Here is a 21,219-nt window from a genome sequence, read left to right on the forward strand (position 1 = left end):
CACAATGGGGCCGGACTCAGTGTGGAGTGTTATTATCTCAGTTAGTCGTTTGCCCCTGCTACTCCTTCAAAGTCTACTAATATTTCAAGTTAAAAGCCTCGGGAGGCGCGTTGTTATTGCTGGAAAATATTGGTTACATCCACCGAATAATAGCATCTAATAATAATGGGCCACACAGTCCAATATAATGCTCTGACTTCTACTCACTGTGGTTGTGATAAAATGTGAGGTCTGTAGTTTTTCTCGGTGAAAATAACGGGCTGCTTACAAAACGCGGAATTCCTGTTTGCACCAGTGTGTTTTGCTGTAGAGGTGATTTAGTTGATTTCGGTAGAAATTCAGCTGCTATTTGCAAAGACTGCACTGTTTAAGACGCACAATAACGAGTATATAGCTTGTAATGATGCAGCCATTGTAAATTAAAGCTTAACTCGTTGTCACACAGTGAATAAACTCTAAGCTAAATGGGAAATAATCCATTTATATATAAGCTTTTATTGTCTTTGCGACTCAGACCTGATGTTTTTATAGACAACACATAAAGAGAGAGAAAATATTTAAATAAGCAAGAATTAACCAAACAGAAAATAACCAGAGAAATATCCAAATAGTAGGAAAATATAAGTATTGTCCTCTGTCCAGCTCGGTAATCCTTTAAAACATCCAATATGAATTCATGTATAATATAACGTTGCAGGTTAACAAAGCCATACAACTGAAACCACATAAATCACGGCAAACGCCACTGTGACGATAAGACAACAAATTAATGTGATTTACGATCCAAGAGTCAAAAAAGAAAAAAGTTCCTCTCTCCTACTTCTTCTTCTTCTTCTTCTTCTTCTTTCCTTACGAGCCGGTTTTCATCGAAACGTGAAATCAGCTGAAAAGCGTAGGGGCAGCTCGGGCTCAATCTGTCGATAATATTTGAACGCTCTGTCTTAAAAAAAAAAAAAAAAGAATCTGCTTTTGAAGAGGTAGCTGTGTGGACTCCATATCCGCACGGTCGCCGGCGAGAGCGACATTAACGAGCATCACCTCCTTGAATGGAATAAATCATATATATTTCCTTGCATTATATTAACCCGTGGTTAAAGGTTGCTTTCTGTCTCGCATTTGCTTACCTGTGAATCAATTCATCATAAAGCTGCTTCCCTCTCAGTCTTAGTTCCTTTCCACGCAGTCTCTAGAATAAATCCTTCACCCTTTGTCTGTAGACAATGCTGTCCTAAACCTGATCTTGCTGTTTTTCAGACATTTCCACATACCAATGGAGACAGTATTCCCGAAAGAATGGAAGGACTCACATTCAACTACCAATAAAAAGCGAACAAGGTATCCTTATTCCAGAAAAAAAAATCCCTGGCAATCAATCACCCATTGGAATATACAGGAATTCAGAAAGGCATAGGCCTGTGCAGATTTGGAGCTAACATTAAGGATTTTTTTAGGGTGTTTCGGAAGCTTTATGGTGACAAATAAAGGCGCTGCCTTAAGATACAAGCATATTTGTTCACGTGATTGTTCTCTTCTTCAACCAAGCCTTACCTCACCAATCCATTTTGATAAAGGGTGGCGTTTATTTCCTCCTCAACTGTGTGAAAATGTTCCACTGCCTATTTCTTTTTATCTCCTCCTGGATTGCGAGCATTGCATCTCACCTGCACTTCAGCATTTAACGCAGATGTGCCTTTGTTTGGGTATTAATAATAAAGATTTACCTATTCTTATTCTCTGGGGTAGTGTAGTTACAGCATGTAGTGTAGTGTGTTTGCGTAAAGCGATCTGTGCATTTTATAGATTACAGCAGCTTTGAAATTTACAGTCTTTTTGGAAATTTTCACATCATTTATCCACAAATTCACACAATCAGGAATTTCAAAATAAAACCTGTAAAATTGGTTACTAACGCACCACGTACAAGTATTCTGTACACTGTTGTATAATAACACTAAAATACTTGATGTGCTGTTTAGTCGCCCAAATTGCAATGATGTGGGATGTGCGTTTTGAAAATGATTTATGAAATAAATGACATGTGGGGTTTTTTTTCCTTCTTCCATCTGGGACTGGATTGTATTCAAATAAACCACATTATCATCTTTTGTTTGTTGTGTCTGTCTGCACACTCTGCTGAAACACAAAGAGTGTGTGTGAGAGAGAGAGACATGTCTTCTCCTGCATTGTTTTCAGTATCAAACCACAGAGGGTGGGGAAAATAAAACAAAAATAAAAATAAAAGCACGGTGTAATAACCACTTAAATAAATAAAGTGGAAAAGAGCAGAGTGGATTGGAAGAGGAAGATTTGGAGCCGCAGAGAGCGTCGGCTGCTTCAGCGGTGTGTAATCTTTGCTGAGAAGAAGAAGAAGAAGAAGGAGAAGAAGAAGGAATGCAGGACTGGAAGCGTCGCAGCATATGTTCAGAGGGTAATAAAAGTGAAAGATTTACAGTTTTCGCCCGGCCCCCCAGCAGCCTCGCACCCTTTCAGGAATTACTGAGAATGATTTACAAGGAGGCAGAACTGTCAGCCTGCCCAAACTTCCACTACCTCTAAGAAATCAAAATTAGATCATCCCCTTTAACAATAAAAACAGCAGAAATAGACTGCCCTACAAAGCAAAGGGGAAAGATAAATAACCTGTTATTTATCTTATGTTGAAAACCTCGACTATAAATCAAGGTATGTTCATTTCTTCGTAGCAAACACAGCAAAGTGTAATTCCACTGTAGTGCCTTTCCAAAAAATATTTAGCACCTTTTTTTAGGTGTTAAAATGGTTCAAATCTGAATTAATTAAACTCAGAATAAAGAATGAATGGGCCCTGTGGAGGGGCCACACTGAGCTATGTGTCCGAAAGAGCATTTGTTCAGAGTGAGCATCCATAAATACATGTCACTGTCCTTTCGTTTTTACCATTTATCCTATCAATCCCTTTCAAGAAACATGCGCAAACAGCAGACTCCAAAATCCCATCATTTCCAATATGATTTATAGAAGAAAAAAGAAACTAAAAAAATAAAAGACATGCACACAGCGACTAGCCACAGCCGATACAATTGTGCTCAGAGCGCACACATCAAAGGGAGCAATTTATCAAATATCACGACATTTGATATCGTCATTTACCAGTTCGGGAAACATGAAAAATGCTGAAATATTTACCTACCCAAGCATCCATCGGTTCGGATGTGTTGCTAAAGTGCGGGGTTACGGTTGCGCCGGGTATCGGATATTATTTTCTTGGGGGATCTCTTCAGTTTTCAAGTCTGATAGAGTCCTTGCGATTAATGACGACGCCGTGTTTCTAGGGGGACGTGCTGCATTAATTATTTAGACAATCACGTGGTCGAGAATAGAGAGCGGAGTGGTATAGTCTCTGGATTATATCTCTGAATGCAGACAGCGCACTTTAATATATCTTAGGGGGTTGTCTGGCTCGGAGAGGCTTCTGCGAAACCAGCTGGAAATCAAATATGGCCGGATGGAGAGCAACGACGTTGTATTCCTGCACTGGGTGCAGTGTCATTGAAAATGGCACTGCCTTTGGCTCCCATTTATTGCCGCTCAGACATGTAGGTCAGTGTGGCTACACACTGCACGTTGTAGTAGGCTGCTCTGACCTGATAAATGCTGGGGAAAACTGTGTTATGATACATTTATTTTTCAATTAATGTGAATATGAAGAGCTCAGTGCAGCCTGCTTTTATATTAAATGGCTCTTTAATAATAAATAAAGCACAGACCTCACTAGTTACTTTTAAGGACTAGTAATGTATATTAGGTAGGTTAGCTGTCCAATTGTCAGTCCCTCCCTCCCTCACCCCCCCACACCCCCATCCTCCCCCACCCCCATCCTCTCTTCAGCATCTATGTGCAGATCATTTATGGCAGGATGGTGGATTGGTAGCATCACTTTGTCTCAGCTTCTCTCTGACTCCACATGAGACACGCTTGTAATTTTTAAAACATATACACAAAATTATAAGCGCCTGTGCACGTTCACAGGGCCCCGCGTGTGTGGTCAGTGTGTGGGGATCAGACAGCGGTCACTTGGGATGAAAACACCGCTGAGTGTGTGTGTGTGTGTGTGTGTGTGTGTGTGTGTGTGTGTGTGTGTGTGTGTGTGTGTCTGCAGACTGTCCCTGCACATGTCCGTCTACTGGTCACTTTTGTTTGGATCAGAACTGATCCCCTGTAACGTGAAGGGTCGAAGGTCAGGGTTGCAGTGGTTCATCCCCTATAAAGTCATAGCTCGTGAAGCAGGAGGGGGTTTAATATCAAGCCTATGTGCGGTAGTGTGAATCATATATGCCTACATGTTAACACAGCACTGATAAATGCGGAGTAATCTGGTTTTGGAGCAGGACAGACACCTCTGACAAAGTTTTTCTGTCAGTTTGAGTCTAAAGAGGCCAATGAACCTCGTTTGTGTTTCTGTTTTTCAATAAAAAGTCACATGGCAATTATTTTACTGTAAAGAGTTAAGTCAAAGTTTTTTTTTTTTTTTTTTTTAACGTGGCTTTCCAAAGAACAAAATCAAGAGTTTCAGAGTGTTTTCTAAGGGGATGTTTTTGCGCAGGGCGCGCGCTCTTTCTGATAAGAGCTAACGAGTGAAAATTAAGACACGGCAGAGTCAAAACTCGTTCATTATCATTTTTTAAAAGATAAACTCCCCTGATTCTGTTAACGAACACCCAACACATTTCTGCTTTGAACTTTCAGACTTGTTATTAGACTAGGCTGTATTTGCCTGTGCAGCGAACGTTTGGTGCATTTGTGTATGTTTTGTAGAAGAGCTGAAGCTCCATATGGCTCCACATTCTTACCACTGGAGAAAAAAAACTGTTCCCACCAAAGGAGATCCTTTTGTAAAAGACGCAAAACGAACGATAAATAACCATATTGGGAAAAAATAATAACAAAATAAAGTTTGGAGAAATCTGAAATATTTCCTCAGTGGGTCATGGGAAAATAAAATTCCTCGCGGTCAAAATATTTCTCGAGTAGGAAAAATACAAATCTCGCGACAGAAGTGCATGTTGCAAACATTTAAATGCATAATCAGTAGAAATATTTATTTTTGTCCAATATACTTCTCACATCTCAATGCACAATACAAGGTAGAAAGCATGTACAAAAATAAAACCAAAAAGACTGCATATTGACCATGAGGAGACAAATGCACAAATCAGAAGCTTTTTGGGGGCTGCGCCTGATATAAATACTGTTAAAACACGTGTAAAACTGTGGAATCCACGCACTGACTCTTTGTTTGAATTCTTTGAGCTTTTTCAGTGTGGAAAAGCCCTGCAAACCGAGGCGGGTTTGAGCGCCTGGGAGAGAAAATGCTGCCTGTCCGGCGGGTCAGGGGTGCTGGGGTCAGTCCTTGCGGCTGAAATGTGTCCCCTGGATGAACCTGCCACTGCTGCTGCTTTGTCGACCTTCGGCTGAAATACCTTTTCAACTCTCCCATCGTGAAGACTTCAGAGAGAATACCTCCTCGTACTGGGAAAGCTTCTGGGCTTTTCTTTTTGTTGTTGTTGTTGTCCGAAGACAATGACGGTATGAAACAAGAAAATATCTGTCTTGAAACGTGACGTGAAAGCCTCCCCCCGGTTAAGCTTGGTGTAAATGAAAAACTAGAATATTCCCATATTAACTAAGACTAAAAGACTTTTGCATAAAGCCATGCTAATAATGCACAAGAGTTCAAACATATTTTAGATTAATTAAAGTGTAACGAATACTTTTAATTAAAATCGTATGTGTGCTATACGAAAATTTACACGTTTCTTTTAAACAAATAAATAATGACGTAAAAATCATGTCAAAAATAAACAATTATAATACTAAATATTCTGGATTTGATCATTTCCGATGAGAAACATCCAATATCAATCCGATGCCATGCAGGAACAAATGATCTTTCGTGTAAGAGTTTCAAATGGCACGAGAGAGCCTCTGAAAATGTACACTGTTTACAAAGATGTCAGGAAAGATTTATAAGGGCACTCAGAATAGTATGCACACAGGAATGTCTTGCTTTTAGGAATAATATTTTAGGCTAAGAAAATTTCAAAGCTTTATTGTACAAAATAAGTTAAAAACATACAAGTCACAGAGAAACGTGTAACTGAAATATTCAGCGGGATTTTTTTTAATTAACGAAAGTAGGTTTGAGTTGTGTTTGACGTGCCTCAATGCAGATAATGTTTGCTTCAAGTACATATAGGCTATATATATATATATTTATATATATATATTTATTGTGCGTTTAATGTGAAGTTTCAACAGGAGACGAACTGAAATAACCTTTGTGTGTGTGTGAGTAATTTTAACGAAAGGCTTCCCTGTTTTGAATTATCTTTAAACCAGCGTGAATCCATCTGAGAAGGGGCAGAGACACATTGTTTAAATCCATGAAATCAGCCGAGGGTGCCCAGTAAATGTCCTCAGGAGTGAAACGTCCAAAAATAAAAAAAAATAATTAAAAAAATTAAAAAATAAAATAGAAATAAAAAATAAAAATAAAATAAAAATTCGATGTATTTGTATCTCTGAGGAAATTAAAACAAGAAAGAGGCTCAACTTGCCAAGCTCAGTTATAAAGACTGATTGATTTTCTGACTCAGTCTTGAGTCAACACTGCTGGGGTCATTTTTGTTAAATTATTTAAAAAAAAAAAAGATGGCTAAAAACGACATCAGTCCATGCAAAAGTCAGATGCAATCTTTGTCTTTTTTATGTACAGTTCATTTCTAAAGATATGACACCCCCCCCCCCCTCTCTCTCTCTCACTCTCTTATAATGCTGTGATATCAGTCTGGTTATCCTTCTGAATATTTTGCAGATGGCTGGAGGCTGGTGCAGATCTGCCCTTGGTGTTGGGCAGTTTGTGATCTTTCTTCCATTTCATCCGTCTGTTCTGAAACCAGATTTTGATCTGCCTTTCGGAGAGACAAAGAGTGTGGGCAATCTCAATCCGCCGCCGCCTGGTCAGATACCTGTTAAAATGAAACTCCTTTTCAAGCTCCAAAACTTGCTGCCGGGTGTAAGCTGTTCTGGACCGTTTGGGCTCAGATCCTGTGTAATCTGGGTTCACTGTTGAGAAAGAAAACAACAAAAAAGAGTCACCAAATGTGGGCAATTGCAGCAGCATGCAGGCAAAACAAAAAAACAAAAAAAGCCAACACAATACAAGAGTAGCCTCTCTCACTCTTTCTGTCTCTCTCTCTCCCTCTCTGTACCCGGGGCGCTCAAACTTTAAGGCAATTCACGTGGAAGCGAAAGCAGGAAATAGTGAATGATTTTAACAGAATTTAAGCAGATTTAAGCCCCATTACAAGCGGTCAATATGTGTTTTCAGAAGCTTTCAGGCGCTCACCTAGCGGCCTATTTCCTGAGCTATAAAAATTTATGACTTGTGTAATTGGCGAGGCCTTTCAAAGACTCCCATAAATATTACACTGAATGATTTCTAAACTGCAGGTCTCAGTTGGTCCATAAGAGAAGAAGAGGAAGAGGAAGAAGAGGAAATCTTACCAGTAGTTACGTGGACTTTCTTCATCCAGGGGTAAACTACTGCAGGCTGCTTGGCTTGTATCCCATTTTGGCTCTTTGTGTTTTGCTGCTGTCCACAAGTCCGGGGTCCGGCCACTTGGACCGGGGGCCCCTGCTCAGTCTGTGCGCTAAAAGGGCTCGAGTGGCTGCTGGATCTCTCCTGCACATGACCCCGTGGCTGCACTGTGGAGTCCTGCACAGTGTTGCAGCTGTAGGGCTGCTCCGTGTAGTTTGGCCGTGGGTAGATCCCTGGATGCTGAAAGTCTGTGTCCTGCGATGGACTGTAGTAGTCCGAGCCCTGCTCAGGTATATAGTTATTTTGTGAATATTCCTCGCAGGGAGGAAATTTCGGATCCACATACTTAGAGTTCACCATATACGAACTCATGGCCATTAATTTCTGAAGGTAGAAAATACTAATTTTTCTCGAGTTGTCTTTTTTTCCTCCCTCCATAAAGCCCTCCTACTTGGTGTCAACTGAATAAAGTTAGCGAACCATGTGACCAGATCGGCCAATAGAGGTGACGCTGGTCCATACACGAGTAAACATACAACTAAGAGCAATTTTATCTAACTTAAGATGTACCAGAATTAGAGCCTGATGGAAAATAAACACTAATATCGCTGTGAAACAGCTGCGTGCACATTTGGAAAAACTAAAAGTCAAGATGGAGAAGTACAAAGAAAAAATACACATGGTTTACTTCAATTTTTTAACTTTAAATGTATATACATATTTCATATAAGCAAACCTATAATGTTGCATAAGGTTCTTTTATCCAAACAGATATGAAAATGTATCCTGTTTCTAAAGTCTAACTTGAAGGCATGGTGTTGAACAGAGAAACCAACAAAAGATACAAAAAGCCCTTTGGCATAAAAGCAGCGCATAATGACTGGGGACAATTGATGGACACTGTCTTTGTCAAGAAGGGGTCATCCAAAAGTTACACGAATCTCATCACTTCATCTGCTCCCATCCCTTTGAAAAAACTGTCTCAGGAGCCTATTGGACAACAGCAGCAGCAGCAGCCTCAGCCTCTGGGAATCAATAATATAGAGACAGAAACGACCCACAGGAGAGAAAAGCTACAGCTGGAGTGTGGCTCAGGGTTCGTGTCTTTTAGTAAATCCACTTTACTCCAACATACAGAGCTGGATAGAAACACAATCTCCTTCTTAATTATGTTTATTTTCACGTGAAACATTTTGCATCAGGTCTCCTATAGAGTTTCAACATAAGCCACGTGAGCCCTCCCCTTATGTGAAGTATGTGGTGTTGTCAGATTTACTCATTCATAAACCAGAACTGTCACTGTAGCCTCTGACCGCACATCAGCCACTGGATGGCCTGATACGAGTCAATAAAATCGAAGTTTTTTCATCGACCATATACTCCCCTAGAATCGAATCTGTGACTCTGGTTTTATCACACAAATTCGGTTCTACAGGGTATATATAGACGACGGGAAGTAACACTGCCCACTCTCAGCAGCGTAACCACACAGCACTTTATTTGTGGGGCACTTCAGCCAAACTGAATTTACAAAGTGCCTCAGAGTCAGGATAAAAACAAAACATTTCACAGTAACAAGGTTACATAAGGAAGGGGCATGCTGGGTAAAACACAAACTGAAGAAGTCTTGTTATTTATAGTCTTATATAATCTCTTCTCGTCTCATCTCTTATGACTATAATAATATCTGTCAGTGACATTTTAATCAGTGTCAACTTCTATTTTTCTCTCAATGGAGCGGCATTTTCTTTCATTTTGATGTTTTCCTTTGACTGTAAATCTCTCCTACAAGCCTCACCTTCACTTATGTTTCTTTTTTATGACCTTTGTGTTGTTGATTTGAATCAAAACTGGTCACACAGCAGCAAGTCGTGTCAGTAGCAGCTTCTCAAAAGAAAGAAAGAAAGAAAGAAAGAAAGAAAGAAAGAAAGAAAGAAAGAAAGAAAGAAAGAAAGAAAGAATTCACAGGCAACCCCCTGCCAGGGCATTCCTGTCATTTTCAGCTGTAAAATAGACACTGAACGAAAATATCATCTAATAAACTCAGGTCAACTCAGGGTTGTGTGTAGCTTCCCTCCATCATAGTCCAAGTTCACAGCAAGAAGAATTAAAAAAAAACAAACTACCCCTTAAAAAGAAAATAAATCAGTTTGTGGCTCAGAATCAAAGATAAGTCATTTGTCCAATAACGGATCAAGGCCATAAACACATCAGCAGATAACAGGCTAATACAGCGCTGCTTATCACCACTGGCCAAAAGATGAGGCCAGAGGCCACGGAGGTCAAACCAAATCATTTACAAACTTATCAGAAAGTTCAATTATTTTCGCTCCTGTTGACAGCTCAAAAGGGAGCAAAAGTTTACCAATTCCTCGTCAGCCATTAACCAAACCACCATGGCGGCCGCTGCAAATCCTCCTGAAACAGCCTTTACAAATGAATTAAAGCTGAGGATGATTTAAACCGGGCTCTTCCAAATTAACCACAGGCAGCAAAATGTGTTTTTTTAAAGGACACAAAATCAATATTACCATGGTATAATTTCATCCAAAATATGAATATCAAGCAAAACTAAGTTTGAGTACGAGATGTTATAACATCATGAGTCCTAAATAAATTCCTTCACGACGATTTGAGTCACTTACTGTCAGATTAAATTAATGAAATTAGAATCTCAGGGTTGAATTAACACGACACAATGCTCACATAACACTGCTGGAAAAACACGAATAAAACGAGCCCATGTTTCTTTGTTTAAATAAGAAGAAATATATAACATTTTGACTAACTGAGGATTTACTGGACGATGTGCCAAGTTGTTTAGTCTGACACAGTGTTTTGGCCACAGTTTAATAGTCTCATCTTGAAATATATTATATATTAAATGTGTTATCTACAATGTATAAGTTGAAGGTTGTAGTACGGGTCCTCAGAAGGTGAGACTGACACATCTTTTCGTACAAAGTACGAGTTTTGGCGTAAAGCTTTTATCTCAACTCTGCGAATTTCCTCTGAAATTCTCACAAAACCATCAAATATTCGTTTCAACCACCGTTAAAAGACAAATGAAAGAATTCGTTCTCGCTCTTGCACATTTCAATATTTGTTAGACAGCCTGACCTGTCTTTCACCTTGCCCCGCTAGCCCTTCAGACGGGTCAAAGCCGAGATTCACAACAAAAGAACGATAAAGTCAGCGTTTCCTGGCAGCTTGAGTTAAACCAAAAGGCTAACCGCTTCAGCCCCACTCCTTTTTCCCGTCACATTTATGAGCTTTTTCTATCAAAAAAAAAAAAAAAAAAAAAAAAAAAACGTCACCTGATTGTTCGGGGGCAACAGAAAGCATGAGGCCTATTTAATCTAATTTCTCGGGCGAAGTAATGGAGCGTTTTTTGACTGACAATAGGCTAATAAAAGATAAAGCTTAAATTCTCTTAATAACCTCCTTTAATTATCAGAGTGGATCTCTAACGATGACTGGTGAAATTAATAATTTAAAGGCCTGCAGTGGAAATGCATTAGGCCTATAAGTGAAGCAAGCCGCAGCCACATAATGTGGGGAATAAATAAAAATAAAGATTTTATTGTTGTAACCTCAGTGCTGTTGGTTTATAAATTTATAAATGTGGTTAAAACTGAAGCCCATATTGTCGCACAAACGAACTGTGAAATTATTAAAATTGTAACAACAGAACACATTTGTAACTGAGCATAAAGTCCTGTTGATTTAATTAGATCTTGAAGATAATTCACCAAAAAATCTTCCAAAAGATGAGTCTGCTGACAACAGGTTGATTTGTCCTCCTCAGAGCAAATAAGAAGCTCACAGATGTAAAGTAACTAAATCACGTGGCAGTGAATCACACAGCAACTTGAATAACACCACCCAAAACTAAAACCTTTAAACCCAAACTGAACTCAAGCACAAAAGATTTAACAGAGTTTCCTCGGAGCAGCACATTATCTCACTGTCTGTGTTTGTCCTGAGCGCGCACTGTTGCAGCTTTTAGAGGCAGGAAACAGTATAGCCTGAGCTCTATGCGTATGACATCACACGCCCATACCACGAGCATAATGATAAAACGTAGCTTACCACAGAGACCGCAACACATGGCACAGCGAGTAACAAACATATCCACGCACGTTGGAGATTTTTTTGTTGTTGTTAGAAAAAGTCTGCCCGGTGCAAGCTCCCTGCCAATTGTAGCTCTATTCCAACCCATCTGGACGGTCTTACTAATACACAATGAGAATTATATTTTGGCTTGTCAAGTCCCAGGCCATAAAACAAACTTTAATGGCATCACGTGTTTCCTCACAGCCATTCACAACACCGCGCTGGCCCATAAATAACCCTCAAAGTTGCACTTACTCAATAACGCCGATTACACTGATGTGCAACTGAGGGAAAGTCGTAGAAATGAGGAAGCTGAGAGGCTGCAGGGAGGCTGTAACTGCCATGATAGAAAGAAGTACACTGGGAGAAGATTAAAAACACTTTTTAAAGCTTTATTTCGACATTGTAGTATTTAGCATATTTCAGACTTCCAAACTGCTAATGTAATGCTTGATCAAACAAAGAAAGTCAGGCACTGACACTATTCATTAGTAATAATAATCCCATTACCTATGATCTGACCTCATGTTCTGGAAACTGAACAATTTCAATGATTTTTTCCTCTTACTGTACAGACCTGATGATACGTGTTAACATAAAACATCAAACCTACATCACTGAATTGTGCTCCAATACATTTCCCTCTCCAGTGAACCTGCCACAATAAGACTGATGTCATTCACTCTTCCGGGCCAATCCCAGAGAGCAGACCGTTTTTTTGCTCCTCCTCTCGTTTCCTGTCTAAACTGGAGAGATCTGATGGTACTGAGGTATACGGGTGGCTGCCACTGTGGGGCAGGTATGATAAATGGGAGCGTATCAAATCAGAGGCTTGTCACTTTTTACATGCCCGTGCTCGTAAAAGGTTATTTCCCTGGAGATGAGCTGAACTAGAAATAAATAAATAAATTAAATAAAACCTGTGTGGCCTCCTGGATGCTTTAGAAGCAGGTGCACTCACATAACTCCTGCTGCTAGTTGATGTTTTGTGAAGCTTTCATCTTTTCTTGTGAGTTTCTTTAAGTCTAAAAATATAATAATTTTACTCGTAACTCCTCTGGCTCTGGTTTTAACCAGGTCTCTCTTAGAGACAATTTCCTTTAAGATCATCCATCCTCTTCATGATGAAGAGGCGTGCAGTTCAAGCTCTCAACAATCTGTGTCACCATGTCGATGGTGTGCAACATCCTCAACTGAAGTGGTCTCTGGTAACAAAATCTGTACTGTCTTGTCATGACAATAAACAGCAACTGTTTGCCTTTTCACTGAGGCAATATGATGCACTATTTGGGTTTGTACAGCACCCAAACCCATAAATATCCCACACACCCTTAAACGCAGCATTAGATAATCTCCTGTGATAACAAACTCATTTATCCCACAGCTGCAGAAGTATGAATGGGTGCGTTCTCCTACACACTAAATCTCCCAAAACCACTTTCAAAAAATGAAATAGATCACATGACCACGAGTTTCAGCCAATCACAGCGCTCGGGAACCTGCTAGTAAAAGACTGCTGAATGGGAGCAGAGAGGCTGACTGTTGGACAACAGCGCCTTCTGCTGGCATTTTGACGGCTTCCACACCTTTTTTCCCCCACTGTAAAAAATGCCCATCTGCCACAAGAAGTTATTTCATGAAATGTTATATTTCATTAAAACTACTGATACAGGTGTGCAACAGAGGAAGTAGAAATTCCACTTTCAAATGCAAATTATTTGGGTCCAAAATTTCTTCAGATAAGTGCAGGTCTCTCATAACAAGTGGGCTGACGAAACCTGATTCAATATTTAGTTTAACTGTGTTCTTGAAACAAATGAATCTCTAACTAATACAAGAAGAATCATCTCTCAGCCTAAAGATTGTCTTTCTTGATCTATGAAATTAAAGTAGATACACAGATTAAATATGTCACTGAATGTCATGAAAGGATTAGCACATGCTGCAGTGTAGATGCTATTACTCATCATTTAAGAGATAAAGCAAAATAAATGTGTTTGTGATGATGGTGACGAGGTAAAATGATCAATGAAATAATCGCTTTATCTGACTAGAAAACGAACAAAATTGAAATAAATAAAAAGCTAAATTAGCTTTTAGGTTTAAAATAACTTTATATGACTAAACATACGCTTAGAACAGCTCTCACTATGTGACACATAATCCAGAGGAGTCTAATATATGAGCAGACTATATCTCTGAGGGGATTTGAATGGGGGAAAACCACATCCATTCATAGAAACTGCTATCTGTTAAAATGTGTGCAGGGCCTGCGGTCAGACATTGTTCTACTTAATCATATTTAACAAAACACACACAGAAATGATGTAAGCTGTGTGCACCGTCTAATTTAGAAACACAGAGTGAATCCTGTCCGGTTTTCTTGGGGTTTCTAGTTGTGTCTGTCTTCCAGGGTCCATTTTGCCGCATTGCAGTGAGGCTGTAAATACTTTCGCAGCTGCCTGTCAGCCAACAGTGAAATACTGTCTTTGTTCAGTTGGCCCCCATCTCCAGGCAGCTGAACACAGCTATGAAAACTGAACTTCTTCTGCCAGCTTTGCATATGTGGAATACAGCAAAGCAGATTCGTTCTGTATCAGTTATAGGGCAGTATTTGTGAACAGTGTATGCAGATATAGTGGGGTTCAACAGATCAACGCAGATTCTCTGGTGGCTAAAGACATGCAAAAAGCACATCAGTGCCGACTATGAGAGGCTTGGAGAAACGAAAAGACCTGTCGACATGCAAAACGCTGCTTCAAATTAAAAACTAAATGTGGAATTATTGGTTAAACACTCGAAGCTCTTTTTCCAATGTGGTGGAAAATTAACATCATTCAGTCATCTGCATCACAAATACTAACCAGACTGCTCATAAGACTTCAAATACAGGCTACATTTCTGCAGAATAATCTTGAAACAGAAGGCATGAGTTGCAATGAACGCATTTCCAAGAAACATTAAACATTTTAAAACAATTTGATTAACCAGGCTGATTATCTCTTTAATGTTTCTTCGATTCTTGCAGCATAAAATCAGTAAAACATTTTTTTATCATTAACATAATCACCAACCTTTTCTGCGCGTAAATTATTAAAAACTATTTATTTCGACACACCTAGAAACGTGGAATCACCAAATTACCAGAGGAAAGCCATTACCGTTCAGCTAATTTACATGACTAATGAAACAGGAAGCTGTCAAACTTCACATGCAGACACACAGGCGTAAATAAAAGCTATTATCACACAGAAGGCTTACCTAAGTCCGGGAGGTAATCCATGTTCATTCTCTGAGGTTTACCTATGCAGTGCATTTTGATAAAGCTACAGAGAACCGGTGCTGCTTGTATGTATGAAGAGGTCAGATACTGAGAAAGTTGAAACGCTCCTCTTGTCATCCAGGAGAATGAGCAACGCTGTGCCGCGGATATGCACCGATCAGACGTTTTATGAAACGAATGACTGGCATTTTTTTAAAGAAAGCCGACCGTGGCGTATCGGTTTGAGCACCATAGACCCAGAATGCAGTGGGAAAAAAATCGCCTGGGAAATCAGGAAAAGAGCCATGAAGACGTTTGCCTCTCACACATGACCAGTGGCATCCAATGACAGGCGATGGAGGCACATAAAAAGGTCTATTACCAAGTTGTAAATTGTCCTCTCACAAAAAGGAATTTCGACTGCAGCAATTCTCCCCATCTCTGCGCATAATAGCAGAAGCCCCCTCCATGTCCTCTAGAAAAAACAAGAGGGTTTTCCACCCCCTGTTTTCTGTTTCTGTCACTCAGTCATCAGATGTTATATCTTACAGTCCAACAGAGAAGTTGGACTGTAACCTTTAAATGTTTCAGCTTTAACATGATGCAAAATTTGTAGAATAAAACAGGAAATAACTGAACATTGTAGTAGACTTGAATTCGTCCGTTTTTGTGAAACATATGGCAAACAATGCAATGTTTCCTTTGCTCACAATGAAAGGAAACCTGTTTCTGTTTACAGTTTGATTTTTACGTTTTTGGAAAATTATTTTGCGCCAAGTGGAAGTTTTTTGCACCGGAGGAACGGCGAGATTCAATTTTTTCCTCTTTTTCTTTTTCTTTTGTTTGTTTTTCAGTAAGCAGGCGGTTAACATAACGCCACATGATAAAAACCAGCTATAGCTTATTAGGACTAATGAGACCAGATTCTGGCCTGTAAATTAAGGGGAAAAAATAAAATTACAGTTTATCCTCAACAAAATTCGTCCAACAGGCCTCCTGTGCCATCGGCCTTCTCCGCATCGATGCACAATAACTGTTCTGGACGACAGACTATCTTTTAAAAGGATGTGTGCGTCTCTTGCGGCTGTGTGTGGACATACTGCAGACCGTCGTCCTCCCTCCACACTCTAACGGGCCTGATGTTATTCATAAATGTGTAGACAAAACTAGGGAGAGATAAATTATGGCATAGGCTGAGGCTTTTTTTTTTCATCCACCCGCTATTGACCCCGGAGATTTAAAGGCTAAATACTGCAAGTGTAGTCCAGTCCGTGTGAATATTTCTACAGCAAAGAGGAATTTCTTTCATTTCATTCTCGTTCATCTGGTTGCATGCCAGAGTCAGCACTGTGCGATTTATAGTCAGACTATGGCTCTGTCTCTGGTTTCCTGTCTTAAAGTCTCATAGCTTGTGTGTGTGTGTGTGTGTGTGTGTGTGTGTGTGTGTGTGTGTGTGTGTGTGTGTGTGTGTGTGTGTGTAGTGCAAGAGATCAGGATTTGTTGCATTACACAACTATGTAACCCTATAGTCCAGTGTAATCTATTGGGATGAGGTCGTTCTACTAGAGTAAAAAAAATCTGGATTAACATCGCTTTAGTCTCGGTGCAAAGATACGGGACTATTTGTCTGCTCATTCCTTTAACATGATGTTAGGGTTAGGGGTAAGGCTTTTATTTGAGATCGCAGATGGAGAGAGAGTGGCCACGTTGCACTGGAAGAACGGTGTTAGCTCCAGTATGTGATATGCTGGTAGACCAGACCACAGTAAATGAATGATGGAGAGCCAAGAACCAATAGCGCACTCACATTTGTGGTATAGTGAAAACAAATAGTGTTTACTATAGAGAAGGAGCACTTATAAATACAGTGTGCGCTTATTGGGCTTAAAAATCAAAAAGTAATTGATTAGATAAAGGTCCTTGGTGTGATAAGAGAGGAAACTAGACGTTGCCAGTATGGGTATGTATGTGTGAGTTTGGTGGGGTGCGGTTTAGTCTCAGAACTAGTTGTGGTAGGCTAAGCCTATTGCGCACAGCTGCAGCATTGCTCGACACCTAGCATACTAATAAAGATGTGGCAGCCGCCAGATCAGCACGGCTCACAGGGCAGCAGCTCTCCATGTTTTCATTTTCATTCATGAGTTCTTTCTCTCTGTTCTTTAACAGTGGTTCGTCCAGTCTAAGAACACAGGGCCAAATTTTACAGCTCCCTCTCGTACCAGTTAAGTAAATACAGCTAAACATCCAAGTAAATCATCCGATTCAGTAAACTGGCTTTTGTGTGTGCGTTTAAATGATCATCTCCTAAGGCTTGTTTTGAGTTCCAAAGACTTCTAAAAAATGTTTGAATGAACCAAGAAATTTGAAGTGCGCTTAAAAAGAGGCAGGAGAGAGGGTTATGGTAATGTGACATTATGTACTTAGGCTCAAATGTTATGGTTCACTTTCATCTCAGAGCTGTAATTGCATTTTTTGCGCGGCCTGATTCCTCGGTAGTTAACCCAAATATGCAGAGGCCCTTTTATCTAGATTGTGATTTTCTTCTTGTTGCTGTTGTTGTTTCCGCATCATGTTGTTCACACTGATAATTTCAGTGCCGTATCCTGCGCACACAATTAACACATGAAATACATTGTTTACACAAAAACTTCACAACTGTGTCATGATGATTGTATCATCTTTAATGACCGATTCTGAACTATAATTCGTTACTACTCCGCCTCTAATCCACTGTAGGTTGTACTCCATGATTCAACATACATTTCATATTTGGACTACATTATTACATACATGTGCAACAGCTGAAACATTCTATTCTATCTCATTATTATTCTCCCATAGAAATGCACTGTGCAACGTTCAGGTGCTTTAGAATGTACTACGTCACGTTTCATTCAGAATTGCCTACTCGTCAAATTGCGTCACAGACAGTAACATAACTGGACTTATTGCTGCTTTCGTTGTGAATTAAAAACCGAAGAGCATGGAAGAGTCAAACTCAGCTAATTATCTCAGTTAATTACCGTACTCCGAAGTGGTAGCGCGTTGGATTAAAGACACAGTAGTCTGTGTTGGATTTACTGTCGCATGTGGTCCTGATGACAGGAACCTGAAATTTCAGCAAATAATCTTTGAGTGTTTTCTTACAAGGCGTCGTCTTGATCTTTTTTCTAACTCACCACTCATAAAACAATAATATGCTTCCCTGCTTCAGTATCTCAATATGTCGCCCATTTATAGGCTATTTTAACAATGTAGTGGTTTATCCCAGCAGGAACCGGTTAAACTGGATTTGATGCTGTAGCAAAAAATTCAGAACTAGTAATAACTGCATTATAGATCATATACAGATCATATTCGTATACATATATAGATCAATTTATATATATAGATCATATATATATATATAAAAAAAAATATATATATATATATAATATATATATATATAGTAAATATGCCTATTAACACCAGGTGTGACAAGGAGCCAAACCAAAGCCGTATGGGTTTTTTTCTCTCTCTCTCACACACACACACACACAGAGAGAGAGAAAGAGAGAGAGAGAGAGATTTAATATGATCTGTGTTTTCCTTCAGTCAGCAGACATATTATTCATTACACGCACTTTTTTTCTGTTACTTTAAATGTACTATACTAATAAACGCTGCTCTACAAAAGCCCAAACACGGGGGGTGGGGGGTGGGGGGTGTCATTTCCACAGTCATTACATCTTGGCCTACATGCAGCCTTGACAGAAATAACACTGGACAAAATGTGTGAATATGGAGCAACAAAGCACTTGTGGTTGTTCAACCAGGCATCACCAAATGGCGCATGAATAACACTTTTTTTAAAAGTCTTTTCGCGTGTTATCATTATACTTTTTTTTCTTTTCACGTGTCATTCCACGCCATTTCGTCTCTGCTGATTAATACTGTGCAGAGACGGCGTGTCCTTTTACTTGCGACCCTCATAACCCCAACCCCAGCCCTAACCCGGGTTGAATGACAAGCAAAAAGCTAAAAATGCGTGGACATGACACACGAAATGTCCTCAAAAAGGGGCGTGCCACTGCCATCCCATGATATCACGTAGGTGTAACACGACTACAGCTAACAGCAAGAATGAAATAGCTGACCCCACTCGTGGCCTGTAAGGACAGAGGCACATGACCATCCATAACACTGCAGTGAGGATGAAAGCATGGAAATGGGGATATTGAGAGAAATTCCCCTCTCTGTTCGTGCCGATATCTTAACCGTATCTTCCTTATTATGAAAGAAGATGTTTGATGAATTTACTGGCTTCTTGTAAACACTGTGTAATCTTGTAGTCATATATTTCCAAGTGAAGTAGAGGAACATCGTTACTCCGGGGTCAAGTTTTCAGCCGTGACGGTCACCTAATAGTCACCAGTCGGCTTGATTATGGGCCACTGTACTTATCACACATGTAGCCCACTGCATCAAGATGTCAGATCAAGACGCAAATAATCAATTCAACATTTTCTCTAATTGCTTCAATATTCTGCATCCATCTTGTGCTCCCTGCAGCGCTGCCATAGGCTGTCAGTGTTTGCATACTTTAAACGACTGGAAACCTCATGACAATCATCACTTTCAATGGCGATGACTGAAGTAATGTTCACTTAAACTCCTCAGGACACAGAGCAGTTTACACTGGGGAGGGTACTTCTAATTCTTCTCCTGCAGACCGGATTAAAACACACAAGCAGGTCAAAGAAAAGCAGGCGTTGTCATCGAATATGTTATGTAGGAGTCATGCGATGTTCAAGGCTCTTAAAATCTGTTTTCATCTGCAAATAAGCAACAATAAATGGACAGCAGATGCCTCAGCAGTGAAGCTTGATAGTCAGTGGGTTCTGCATTTCAAATAATGGAAATCAGAAGGCTCCTGTAGAGACCTTAGGTGTGTTTGTATAAAGCCTATTAAGTGTATAGTAGTCTATCTAATTGTTTAATTATTTAACAATCGCAATAATTATTCTGTACAGTGCTTGGAATTCCTTTTGTAAAATAAAGCAGGCTGTGGGCTACCTTTTGGAAACAGGAAAAATTTATATAGGCTATTTCCTTCCCAAGGCCCAGTATAGCACCGCCTCCCATAACTCCGCTTTGTTTATGTCAGTGATTTCAACAGAAAGATCCACAACGCAACAGTGCTTCAATGCGAGCGTCGTGTGGCCTGAATATAAAACAAAAGGCGGCAGAGAGTCGCTGTTATGTTTGGTAACTCCTCAGCCACTCGTGAGCTTACATGAAATATTAGTCTGTCATTTTACAGCGCGAACAGCAGAAGACTTCGGAGCGCAGGCATTTAGAATCAGTTTGATTAAGTTCAGAAGAGGATGTGGCCTTTGAAGGGAAAGTTTGGAGGAATGCATTTCTGAAAAGTCATTCCTCGTTGTTTTCTACTGCAAAAGGCTTCCCCCGTCCTCTGTAGCCAATGTCCTTTTCTGTATAGACTAAAATGGGCTGCTGCTGTATGACATAGGCTGAAATACTGTAAAAAAAAAAAAAAAAAAAAAATTAGAAATGTATCAACACGTTAAAAAATAACACTTCAGAATCAACAAACACAATGGGCGATTAAAAGACGCGAACTGTGAGTTTCAAAACGTGAATATGTAATTTTGTTTTCTCCAGTTACAGCAGCTTTCGATTCACATCGAAAAATAGTTTTATTATTACGTTATAAATCTGAAAAACCCCCTTTTAAATAGGGAATATTCAGGTATATTCAGTATATTTTTTTCTATTAAACACAACTCTTTGTCATATGAAACCAAATAATCCATGAATACATGGAGTATGGTATGGTCCATGTATTGTCTACGCGTTCCAGCTGTGAATGAACTACTGGAACTGAGACTGGAAGAACAACATCGCCCTCTAGCGCTCCCATTACTCTCCCAAAGGAGACCAGTGGTCCAGTCACCAGACCAGAGGCCATTTAAAACTACATCTATTGGTTTTATTTTCCACTGCCGTTGAATGTGCTACCACCAATTTATTTGTACAAGTTTGAACAAAGTAATTCCCAACCTCTGTTTCACTTATTTAAGTGTATTTTGTTTCCCAGGATCCAGTAAGAGGCAAAACTGGGACACAGCCTGGTTTTACATTTTAAAATGAAAGAAATTGATCACGAGGTTTATAAAGAGTGGATCGGCCACCAGTCAAAGTTAAGTTTTTTCCCATCGGTGTGGGAAGTGGAGTTGATGAATAAACGTGACCATTAAGG

General features: G+C 39.7%; 2 protein-coding genes across 2 annotated transcripts in view; both read right to left on the reverse strand.

Moving 5' to 3' along the window:
• The window catches only part of hoxd3a (homeobox D3a), a 19,463-nt gene extending 4,259 nt beyond the window's left edge, over window positions 1-15,204 (reverse strand). Inside the window, exon 1 of the mRNA XM_018675791.2 lies at window positions 14,957-15,204. The gene's annotated coding sequence lies outside the window, so the exon portion shown is untranslated. The remainder of the gene's footprint in view (window positions 1-14,956) is intronic.
• On the reverse strand, window positions 6,073-8,940 carry hoxd4a (homeobox D4a). The gene is made up of 2 exons (XM_018675792.2): window positions 7,546-8,940; window positions 6,073-7,104 (listed from the first exon to the last, which is right to left on the reverse strand). The coding sequence occupies exons 1-2, from the start codon at window positions 8,015-8,017 to the stop codon at window positions 6,806-6,808; spliced, it is 771 nt and encodes a 256-aa protein (XP_018531308.1). The 5' UTR covers window positions 8,018-8,940; the 3' UTR covers window positions 6,073-6,805.
• Window positions 15,205-21,219: the final 6,015 nt, after the last annotated feature.

This window comes from Lates calcarifer, linkage group LG1 (assembly GCF_001640805.2).
Source record: "Lates calcarifer isolate ASB-BC8 linkage group LG1, TLL_Latcal_v3, whole genome shotgun sequence".
NCBI lineage: Eukaryota > Metazoa > Chordata > Actinopteri > Centropomidae > Lates > Lates calcarifer.